We start from the raw sequence: 12,180 nt of genomic DNA, 5'->3' as shown, positions 1-12,180 counted from the left end.
CAATGCAGAATTAATCTCTTATTCTTTGTCACATGCTTCAGACAGCCTTTCCTTTTTATTTCTTCCTGCTTTCTGATTGAGGCAGTTCTAAAGACTACATGGGGGGACTGCTGAAACTGATTCAAGACAAATAATGCAGTCTTTGTTACAAGGCCAGTTTTTTCTCAGATTCTCGCTTACCAGCCTACTTGACCAGGTGGTTTTTGAGGCTTCTAATACTACTTAAATGGCAATGCCTTTCAGAGATTTTTTTTTTTTGTCTTTTATCTTTATTTTAACTAACTTACAGTGGTGTCCTGCAAAAACTTTAGGAATTTCTGTGTACATTAAGCGAACACATAATAGGCAGTGGTTATTCCTCTGGTACCATTACCAAATGTAGAAGCCAACAGGAAAGAAGAGGAGAATGTACAAATTGGGGGACTCTAACTGTAAAAGTAGTAACTAAAAAACAAAAAAAAGATTAATGGAGGTGGTAAAATATTTCAAAAATGTCTTGTAGATGTGGACCATGAATTGCTGATGTTCTTTATATAGACAAGGTTCAAAATGGGATGATTGTAGTATTTTTGTGCCAAATGCTTGAACAAATTTTGCTAGAATACGTTTTTTAAATTTTGGTAAACAATTCAAAACATGTTTGGTTCAAATAGATATTAGAGACTTAATGATTAAAGCATCATAAAATATTCTTAATATATTGCTGTATCAAGCTTTCATTGATTACTTTTGTGGATAGCTTTTTCCTCCCCCTTTAGGAGGTGAGGGAGAACAAATTTAGAGGTGCTGGAAAGAAAAAGTGGTAGCTAAGCGATAGACTTTTTTTGAAGCTGAAGTAAAATTTGGGGAAGATGAGTGGGAGTCAGTAATTTGGAATATGTGGAAGTATGTATTTGTCATGAAAACTTGTAATGATTATTTTAATTTTGTGTGTCTGTGCATTGAAGGTACCCTGAATTAGCAACCATGTGCAGAAGTACCAATACTCTAATTTTGTATCCTGGAGCTGAAGCAACCAATTTGGAAGAAGTTGCTGTGTCTGCTAGTCCATCTGTCATGATCATCATTGACGGAACATGGAGTCAGGCTAAAGATATATTTTACAAAAATTCTCTTTTCCGGCTTCCCAAGCAGGTGAGTTATAATAAGTAAAATAAAAATCTTAAGTGTGTCTAATAGACGCTTACTTTCTGACCAGCCAGAATGGAGTGTTTTTGTGAGGATGAAAATCATGAAAATCTTTTTTCCTTCTCAGTTGTAACCAGCTGACAAGATAAGGAAAACTTGAACAATTAAGTAAAATGACCTATAAGATTGTGAGAAATATGACTGTAAATATTGGGGGGTTCATTTTGTCACTTGAAATTTGTTTTTGTTTGTTTTGAATTAATGCATCTGACTTCATAGAGAATCATTGTTTCCCGAAACTGAAAACTCGTTTGCATAGAAAATTTTTGCATAATATGTTAGAACATATACAATGAAATTAGCTTTTTTTTCCCCCTACGTAAGTATTTTGTATTGCAGTAATAGGCAGGCTGCAAGTAGAATTTTGCAGCCTCTTGTGAAAGTGTCACACTCTTTCCTGCATATTGGTCTCCAGCATATTAAAAACTTTTTGACTTTTAACAATTGCTCCGTAGAATTTAAGCAGAACAAATACTGGCCATGTGTGATTTGGGCGTTTTGTGTGTGTGTGTGTGTGTGTGTTTTTGTTTGGTTTTGTTTTCCTTAGGAACATCAGCTGCCAGTAAGGCTTAAGCTGTGGTTATACAATTACTACAGTTGTCCCTGCCTAATGAAAATACCCTGGATTGTAATACAATGTTAATAATGTTAGTGGACTTAAGTTCCTGTTGCTGGATTGTGAATGGTACACTACTACTTTTCAAGGAATTTGTTAGTGGATAATTGAATGTTGCTTTGGCACAGGAGTCTTGAATGTAAGTTTTGAAGGTAAAACTTAATCTTGTGTGACTCAGTTGCTGTTATTAAGTAAGTTTTTCTCCTGTTATTAGATTGAACTCATTTATATTTGTCATATAAACACACCAAGTGGTATTTCTTTATGTACTACAATGGTGTGTCTGAGTTAAATGCTCAAATTACAGATTTTCTAGGAAAGGCTCTAATTTCACACACTGCAGTTCTGTATCTTAATTATTCATGATTCATAACCCACTCTTCCTAAATCCTGAAGTTGGAAAATATTGCCAGATGGGTTCTTTATAAGTCTTCAATGGAAACAAACTTTTTGTTTTTGTAGTTTTGTCATATGCTTGAAAGTCAAATTGCTGTCTAAAGTTTGGCACAGCCATTGCTTTAGGTTTGTTGTGTTGATTCTTACAAGGAGATTTTTGATTTTGCTCCTGACCAGTTTCCCCTATGGTCATACTGGTAGGGAGCTGCTGTGTGACAGAGCACACAGCTCCTGGAGAGGTGAAGGGCCTCTGGCTCTTGTGCGCACCTCCTTGAAATATCAAATGCAATGAACGTGGCTCTTGTGTAAGTAGCTGTCCTAACTGCAGTCTTTGTTCTAGTTTATGACTAGTTCTCCTCTATTGCGCTTTTTTGAAACTTCTGGGGACTGCAGGCGCTTTGGTGTGAAATCACAAATATGTAAGTGTTCTGAAATATTTGGTTTTATCAACTAGGTCAATTTTGATGTCCAAAATCACATACAGGAGCAGTTTTGCTACAGACCAAAATGGGATACAATTTTGTCCTGATCACTTGCGTTCTTGTAGATGGCATGATGCCTGTAAGATATTTCTGTCCAGATAGTGTTACAATAGTGTGTCTTAGAGGGATGTTTTTCAGCATGTTTTACAAAATACTGCGTGCTGGGTAGTATAAACAAGGATTTTATTTCTATTCCTTAAATATTTCCATAAGACTAGGATTATTTGTTCATGCATAATTTGTCGTCAAAGCTGACATTTTCATTCAGGGGCATTATTGAAAGTATATGGCAGGGAAAGCATTAGTACCAACAGTTTTACTAACAGAAAAAAATTCTTTTCATCATTGGATCACCTTTTAATCAGTGAAAGATGACTGTCCCTTCAGGAGGGGAGAGGAGGTGGTGATTTGCAAAGTTAAAAACCTAAGCCTTATGACTATGATGTTAGAATAGTTTAAATGGAGTACTGTTAAGCGACATGCTGCTAGTTCAAAAAAAGAGCTACTGTAAGTCTTGTAAGTAATTTACTTTAGGGGATGAAATCTGTTTTATATCAAATCTGGGAGCTGCTTCTAGGCACTTACTGTAGTATAGCAATTAGGTTATATTGGTGTAAGTGAAATGGAAGAGTAGATTTTAGGTTTTAGTCAAATTATTTTGGCCTTCAGAGGAAGATAGTGAAACAGATGGAATTTACATCTAGGAACTTATGGGATTCATTTCAGTGTATTTCAATTTAACTGCAACTTTCTGAATAGATTTTATGGAATTTATTTCACTGCAATCCATTTCAAATTCTGCAGAACACTTGTCATATGCTGAGACATGTGACCACAGATACATTACTTGCCTTTAAGTGAAAAAGTGTTTCCATTAGTAATCTCTTTAGTTGGGCCCTACCAAATTTGCCAGCAAAAGTAAAAAATCACAAATTCTGTGAACTGGCTATTCTCAATTGTAGAGTGTATTCCCGAGATAGAAAAAGAAGAAGAAAACGCTTTTTCCTAATCTACTATACTTGGAGGGAGGGGTAGATAAAGGAAAAAAATTGGTTGTCATTCCTGTTCCTTCTAAAACTTGCAAAAACAGTTTTAGCTTTGTTAGCCAAAGTCACTAATTATTCCTGTTCTTTCGCAACTTCCTTTTTATGTTTTTGTTTTGGTTTGGTTTGGTTTTTTGGCAGGAAGAAACAGCTTAATATCTTCAAAGATAAGATCCAGTGGTTGCAGCTAAACTCCAGCCTACGATTCCACAGCAACCCTTTTCTATTAATTTATACTGTAATTAGTATCCCTTTCTTTAAAATTAGCTTGGGAAGTAGCTTAAGTGTTTTAGATGGCCTTCTTTTTTTCTTCCCTTCTCTTACGTACTTGCTGCCAATAGAAATTCCTCTATGTGGGCACATGTAAGACAGGTAGTCTCTGCAAAACCTGGAACAAACAGAAGTGTATTGCATGTTTTCTAAAGGTCGTTTTTTTTGTCCAGTCAATTTAAAACTGACTTAAGTTATTTATTTCTGTTGAGTGTAGTTCAACTTTGTTTGAAGTTCATGACATCTTCCTCTATAAAGCTAAAACCTGATCATTGCTTTAGGTTGGGTTTACTTTCTGCTGACAGTTCTGCAGGCTGTCATTGGTAGTGGATTTTGATTTTTGGAAGATCAGTTATTTGAGCGTATTGTAGGTGATTGCTGCTTTATGGTACTTAACTACTACCTCTCTCTGCCCATAGCCAGTGTTTTTGGCAGATCAAATCAGTAGGAGTATTATGATATGAGAGAGGACTGTGTGTAGATAATGCATTTTGTTATCTGTCTCTTCTAGATAGCATCATCTTCGATTTCTTTCATTGTGATGTTGAGAGTAGCTTCTGGGCTGCTATTTACTCATCTTAGATTATCGCTGTTTCCTAATAGTAATTGCTGTGGGTAGAACCTATTTTTTATCCTGTATTGTAAACTATAAAATTTGATTTTTCTCTAATCAGTTGTTAACATGTAAGCTAAATTTAGATTCTAATGACCTGTTAAAATAAAAATACCTGAACCTGAAAGGAATTGACAGTATTTCTTTGTTTAGAAAAAAGCTAGTATTTTGCATATAATTTTACTATGGTACCTGGATCTTTTTGGTAATGGTGTTTGTCTCATTTCTCTGTATTCCTCATTAACACATTTCTTTCTGCTTCACTCTTGCGCATTATTGCTGAGAAAAATTAATCAGGCGTTAATCAGCTAGTGAAACAATGGTTGATTAGAGCTGATAACTCTTGAGAATAATCAAGGGAATTAAGTAACGTGGGGTGAAGTCCTGTCTCCATATGGGAACGATACTGGATATAAAGTATTTTCTAGATACCTTCTTTGACTTCCAACTTCATGCTGAAATTTTTTTCCCTGTGTTAGTTTTTTGCCTGTGAACCATACTCTTATTTAAATGAGTGTAAAAAAGATAGTTATGCATAAACCAGCAGAATTCATTGAGTAGTAAAAAAATGAAAAGTGAGATCCAGTTTTGTCCAATAGTTGAAAGGTTCTTTAAGGTCAAAACTGCACTGTTCCAAAGAGCAGAATTTTATGTATTCATAATATAAATGCAAGGGCATAAAAATAATCTGTATAGAATCTGTGTAGAACTAAAATATTTGTTTTAACCTGCCAAGCATATCATTGAGTAAATAAGGTGCAGAAAATTAATAATACCTCAGGTTAAGTTCTCCTTTTACTTAACCTTCTGTATTACAAATAAATTAATTTGGTCACACTGATGTAACTAGAACATCACCTGAGGTGCCTGTCAGAAACACCTGAGAAGAAACATATCTATGGAAAAAATACACGCCGCTGGCTTAGTAGTCATCCAGATTCTGCCTCATCTATGTCTGATTGCAGCAAGTGTCTGAGAGGACAGAAGTGAAGCTATTTATCTGGTGTGTATATTATCATTATGGAAGAACTCAATGTGAAAAATGGATTCCTTAAAATTCTTTTATTTTCAAAATCCAAGTGGTTTCAACTTTTTTGGGTTTTGTTAGAAGTACATAGTGTTCTATTAGGCCTTTTGGGTTATCTGAGTGATTTGATCTTATGGCAAGAATGAAAGAATCTATGGGTGAAATTTTAGGGGTCATGAAAGATAATTATTCAGAGTAGAGGTCCACAGAGACTCTGAAAACTGCTAGGTCTCTAGTACCCAGGCCTCGCCATACATTTGAGAACTTACTGTGTTCCTTTCAGACTTTCTCTTATGTTTTATAATTAACTTCAGTTCTCCTTGTGGAACAACTTTCATGCTATGGCTTTTGCTCTTTCACACGAGACCCCCTGCAGAAGTCTACTGGACCAGAATCATAGAACAGCCGGGGTTGGAAGGAATCTCCAAAGGTCATCTGGTCTACCCTTTTGTGGGAAAGGAAGCCTGGATGAGATTATCCAGCACCTAGTCAGGTCACATCTTGAAAACCTCTAATGATGGGGACTTCACCATGTCCCTGGGGAGGTTGTTCCAGTGATTGATTGTTCTCACTGTAAAAAATTTTCTTATATCGAGATGAAAACCCTCCCAGTGCAACTTGTACCTGTTGCTCCTTGTCTTTTCCGTGTGTCTCCTTGTGAAGAGAGGGCCTCTGTCCTCTTTGTAGCTGCCCTTTAAGTACTGGAATACTGTGATGAGGTCCCCCTGAGCCTCCTCTTCTCCAGGGAGAAAAGAGAAGTATTGCAGCACTAGATGAGATAATTGTCAAGTATTGAAGATGATGCACCCTTCAAGTCTGAAGAGACTCCAGTGTTTAAATTCCATTTTCAAGTGTTGACACTTTGAGTCTCAAAATTATGTCTGCATTACACTTGAGAGGGTTGTTTTCCTGGTTGTGCCTATGTCCTTGAGATAGCTTTGAAGCGATTGGTTTAAACTAGTCTGTTTTATATAAATCTCAGTAGCAATCTCACCACAGCAGTATGTGGTCACAGTGTGTGCTATATAAGCGTGGTTATGATCCTGGTAAACAGTGGCTTAAGCCAATGCTGTTAAGTACTAACTGAATTGAACCTAGCTATATAAATACTCATACGGTCTGAGAATTTACAGAAAGTCAAAAGGATGTGGGCTAAATACAGCTGTATTTTGGCTTTTTACTAGCCTAAATTTTTCTGTAGTGGTGAGTAAAATGTAATTAGTATTCCTGAGGCTGTTAAAGTGTTTGTTTTATGAAAATAATGGACAGAAAAATTATAGATTACTTAAGATAGAAATGATTATTTTAAAATTCTGAAGTCCTGCCTAACGTAAAATGGAACTGAAAAAGACTTTGAAGTGGTAGGACAAGTAAAAATAATGTAATGAAAGTAAAGTAAGATGCTATGCCAAGAAACTCTTCGAAAAGTGAGCAGTAGTATTGACTATGCTGCACAAAACGTTTTTTTCTTTTTTGAGATGGTGCCACTAAATGGTGATAGAGATGAGGTTCAGTATGCAAACCTGAAATATTAAACATTTGCTGGATATTCTGATTATTTCCACTGCGATTGATACTTATACTTGTCCCTATAAATCTGTCTGGATACATATTTTTTTCTAAAAGAATGATCAAACGTAATAGTATTTCTTCGTTAAATACTACTAACTTTTTAAGCTTTTTAAGGGTGGAATGATACTAATGATAAAATGGCAGGCAAGAGAGAGACTGTTAGTGTTTTACATGCTTAGAATTGATATTCTGAAAAAGTCCAGTTAGAATTGATATTCTTCTTAAGCTTTTTTATTTGATTCTGTGATTTTGATTGAAATGTGTTTTTCCAAAACATTCATAATTTCATAAGAACGACTGATATTTAATAAGTATTAAAAAAAATCCAGTAAAAACCAGTTTATTACTTTGCTTTAGATTTACTTTACTATTACTTTAGATTTCACCAAGATATTAAAATGTATTTGTGGACTACATGAAATGAAAAAGCATTGGCTGTTTACAAACAAATCTGCTCTTACTGTAGGAGGTTATTACACCAGAAAGACTAGGTATAAATCACATCTACATGTGACTTTGTAGAAACTTAATTTGGCCATAACAGTTTTCTGAATTTTAATATGTTTTATTTTTTTACAAAATCTTACAGATGTAGGAGCAAAGGCGAGTGTGGCTATGCTAATCTGGAGCCCTCTGTACCTGAACGTGGATAAAAACATGTAACCACATGATAGCCCTGAAAGTTCACAAATCAGTCTTCCAGATGCTAATTGTTAACAGGGTACTGTGTACCTTCACTCCCTTACAGTGTGCACCTATATAGAAGGTTTAAGACTTTGCAGAAGTAAACTGTTGGATATGTTCTGTCACTGGGGTGAGTCAGACTTTCTTTCTGAGAAAGTTCTGAGTCATTGAGTTATGAAGCAGTGATGCAAATGGTCATGCTTAAGCTCTTGGGAAAAAATATGAGCAAGTAGCAGGAATATCAAAAATGTTCCTAGCAGATTTGCTTCTTTGTGCATGCTTCAATTCTAAATTGCATGGATTACAGCCTTTAACAGTTGCAGTTACAGACTGTCTGAATTAACACTCTGTACTTTATATCTGATCTTTTTTTAAAGGAAAAGAGTATTCTGCTGTCCCTACGCTGCCTCTCATTGGAATTGCAATTAAATTCTTAGTGAAAATGAAAAATACAGAGCTCTTGAAGTAGTAAGTTACGAAGTGTATTAAAATATTTTTTTTTGAACTATGATGGATAGTTTGGTTGTTATTAAATATACCAGAGATAAAATCAATATTTGGGTTGATTTTTATTTTATATTCTAGTTGATACTTGCTAGTATTCAAATCATGTGGAACTGTTTCAATGGCATTATTGGAGTTCTCAACTGCAGAAGTAGCTTCCTGCAGGGAAAAAAAAAAGTTTTCCCATGTTGAAATGTGACCTAAATGGCTTTAGTCTCTTAGGTCAGGTTTAAAGGTTATATTCAGTGGTTTGAGTGTTATTTCAGCTTTGCTTGTGCTGTCCTGGTACTACTCCTAGTGCTAAGTCAGAACTTGTGCTCTAACTGCAAGCAGTCATCTTTAACACAGGTGGTGCTCAGTGAAGACAACAGTTGAGCATGGAGCAGTGCAAAGGCTACATTTAAGCATTGTATATACAAGTGTGTGTTAAACTAAGTTTGGGCATTTTGTGCTAGAGTGAACTAGAGGTACTTGTGCAATCCGCTATAACTTCTAAATAGTTAAAATTAACAGTGAGGTGGTAAAATATTATAATAAAACTGTCTGTAAGCAAACACCAGCACTCTTATAGATTAAATTTTGTTCACCCTGTGGCTGTGTTCTGTTTTGTCTTTCTCATTGAGCTAGACACCATGGACAACCCTGTAGGGTTTTTCTGGCTTTTTCGTATTTATTAATTATTGCCTGTTTTCCTACATTATGGAAAAGTAGGGGAAGAGCCACTGATGTCATCAACCTGAACTTGTGCAAACCGTTTGACACTATCCCTCACAACATTCTTGTCTATAAATCAGAGAAACGTGGATTTGAGGGATGGACCACTCAGTGGATAAGGAATTGGCTGGATGGCCGCACCCAGAGAATTGCGTTCAGTGGATCGATGGCCAAGTGGTGACCAGTTACGAGTGGAGCTCCTCAGGAGTCAATACTGGGACCAGTGCTGTTTAACATCTTTGTTGGTGACACAGACAGCGGGACTGAGTGCACCTTCAGCAAGTTTGCCAATGACACCAAGCTGTGTGGTGCCATTGATGTGCTGGAGGGAAGGGATTCCATCCCGAGGGACCTGGACAGGCTTGAGAGGTGGGCCTGGGAAAGCTTCATGAAATTCAGCCAGGCCAAGTAAAAGGTCCTGCACATGGGTTGGGGCAATTCCCAGCACAAATGCAGGCTGGGCGGAGAATGGCTTGAGAGCAGGCCTGCCGAGAAGGACTTGGGGGTGTTGGTGGATGAGAAGCTCAACATGAGCCGGCAATGGGCGCTCACAGCCCAGAAAGCCAACCGCATCCTGGGCTGCATCAAAACAAGCGTGACCAGGAGGTCGAGGGAAGTGATTCTCGCCTTCTACTCCACTCTGGTGAGACCCCACCTGGAGTACTGTGTCCAGCTCTGGGGCCCCCAACACAAGAAGGACGTGGACCTGTTGGAGTGAGTCCAGCGGAGGGCCACGAAGACGATCAGAGGGCTGGAGCACCTCTTCTATGAGAGCAGAGTGAGAGAGTTGGGGTTATTCAGCCTGAAAAAGAGAAGGCTCCAAGGAGACCTTATAGCGCCTTCCAGTACCTAAAGGGGGCCTACAGGAAAGATGGGGAGGGACTCTTTATGAGAGAGTGTAGTGATAGGATGAGGGGTGTAACAGTTTTAAGCTGAAAGAGGGGAGATTTAGATTGGATATTAGGAAGAAATTCATTACTGTGGGGGTGGTGGGGCACTGACACAGGTTGCCTAGAGAAGTTGTGGATGCCCCATCCCTGGAAGTGTTCAAGGCCAGGCTGGATGGGGCTTTTAGTAATCTGGTCTAGTGGGAGGTGTCCCTGGCTGTGGCAGTAGGGTTGGAACTAGGTGATGTTCAAAGTCCCTTCCAACTCTAACCATTCTATGATATTTATATGCTCTGTAAATGGTTCTCTATCTGAATAAGGAGGTTTTGTTTTATGTTTTGAAACCTGGGGTTTATAATGCAGTTTTGCAAGATTAAAATGAGTAGAATATCATTATATTTGGAAGGCAGGTTTTTGTCCCAGAATGAGGTGGATATGACAATATCTAAAGAAAGGGGTTATTAAAGAGGTTATGATTCCTGCAGGCATCATCTGCAAATGAAGAAAGAAACTGTTATAACGAAAATTCTTCAACAAATGGTGATTTAAGCTTTTAATCAATGTTCTGTAGGTGGGAAAGATATATTTTGGTAATGGAAGAGATTAGCCATTCTTAATGGCAAGTTATGCTACAACAACAATATATTGGAGACATTAGAAGATTACATTTAATTGTGTTCCTTCACAGCTTCACTGATTTTTTAATGTCTCACAATGTATTGGAGACATTAGAGGATTACATTTAATTGTGTGCCTTCACAGCTTCACTGATTTTGGGTAATACGAATTGCTATATTAAATGATTTTAAAGCTACTGTAGGATATTTTAATAAACTTTTTTGTTGTTTTAAATTAGTACTAAAATCTTAAGATCTTCAATAACAAGCTCTTCTAATCAACAGCTCAGTCAGCAGAACTTTTTTTTTTTTTGAAAAGAATCTGTGAATAAATTTCAATTGAGCTCTTCCAGAAGGTCCCAGAGGAAATATATTTATGAATCTACCATATTTAACTTCATCAGAAAAATTTAAATTTATGTCTTGATTCAGAATCATTCTTATTGTCTGGAATTTTTACAAATGAGAAAGCATGAGCTTGGACAAACTTTGTATCAGGAACTTACAAGATGCATGGCTTAAGGTGACTTTTATAGTTTTAATATGATTACATTGTTTAGTCTTGTACTCCGTGAGCTGGCACCCTCTAGAGAAGCACATTATCCCAGGATGTTTTGCATAGCCACAGCTGAGGAAGAGGCCACAAGCATTAGAATACGCACTGCAGGCTTTCTTGCAACAGCTGTTGTGGTTTGCAAAGGTGGTACAGAAAAAATATTCTGTTAACTTGGAGCAGTGGATGCAATTAGTTCAGAGGGACGAACGAGCTGGTTTGCACAGCAGGCATGCTTGGCACAGTTCGGCTGGTGGTATATTGTACAAAGTAATCACAGAGCACTGTGGGTGAGGCTGCTTCTGTTTATGAGGAGATAAGCATAGCATAGTGGGAACAGATGGCTAGAAATACACTTGACCTTCTACTTCTCCAGCACCAAAAAAAGGTTGAAAAATTAACCTAGTGACAAGCATACATATAAAAATGTAGGCAGGCTATCCCAAGTACTTACTGTCTTGTAGGTAAAACGTGAATCAGTTTTATTTATGTCTAAGTGTTTCTAGGCCACTGTTGTAAATCCAAGCATCTGCTATACAGAACCTGAATGGATTATTTCTGTCACCTGATATCTTGTTTTCCTTTTTTAAACATCCAGTGAAAATCTCTTTGGGACTGTTATACTTATGTTGTATAGTTGTAGAAAAAAAAATAAATACCCATGTGTTAAAAATGTTGAAAAGTGCTACAGACTTGATTTTGAGGATTGGGGTGGGGGAGGAATTCATATACTGGTTTTCAGGTATCAAAAAATAATTTAAACTGAACGTACAACGATGTACAAAAACTGTGAAAGTTTCCCTGTAGTTTTAAGACATCAATCTAGCCAACAGTCAAGAGAAATAACGATTTCAGATAGTCAGGAAAGGGGTGTGAAGTGTAGTTCACTTTTAATTATTTTGCTTTTTCTTACTGTGGTGTTATGCGTAACATTTATGCTTAATAATCTGTAATTCCTTGACATTTTATAGTCACATAATACTTCTAAACATCTCAGAAGAGCACAGTGTGTTT

At 36.9% G+C, this 12,180-nt stretch overlaps 1 protein-coding gene across 5 annotated transcripts in view; it reads left to right on the top strand.

Moving 5' to 3' along the window:
• DTWD2 (DTW domain containing 2) overlaps positions 1-12,180 on the top strand; it is a 96,718-nt gene that overhangs the window by 53,548 nt on the left and 30,990 nt on the right. For 2 of the 5 annotated variants that reach the window (XM_054184903.1, XM_054184902.1), the window contains exon 4: positions 948-1,134. In XM_054184903.1, the coding sequence (XP_054040878.1) occupies positions 948-1,134 (187 nt within the window). The other 3 variants (XR_008463704.1, XR_008463703.1, XM_054184904.1) reach the window with 3 other exon arrangements.

The sequence above is a fragment of the Rissa tridactyla genome, chromosome Z (genome assembly GCF_028500815.1).
Source record: "Rissa tridactyla isolate bRisTri1 chromosome Z, bRisTri1.patW.cur.20221130, whole genome shotgun sequence".
Lineage (NCBI taxonomy): Eukaryota > Metazoa > Chordata > Aves > Charadriiformes > Laridae > Rissa > Rissa tridactyla.
This window is presented reverse-complemented; position numbering and strand designations above follow the sequence as displayed.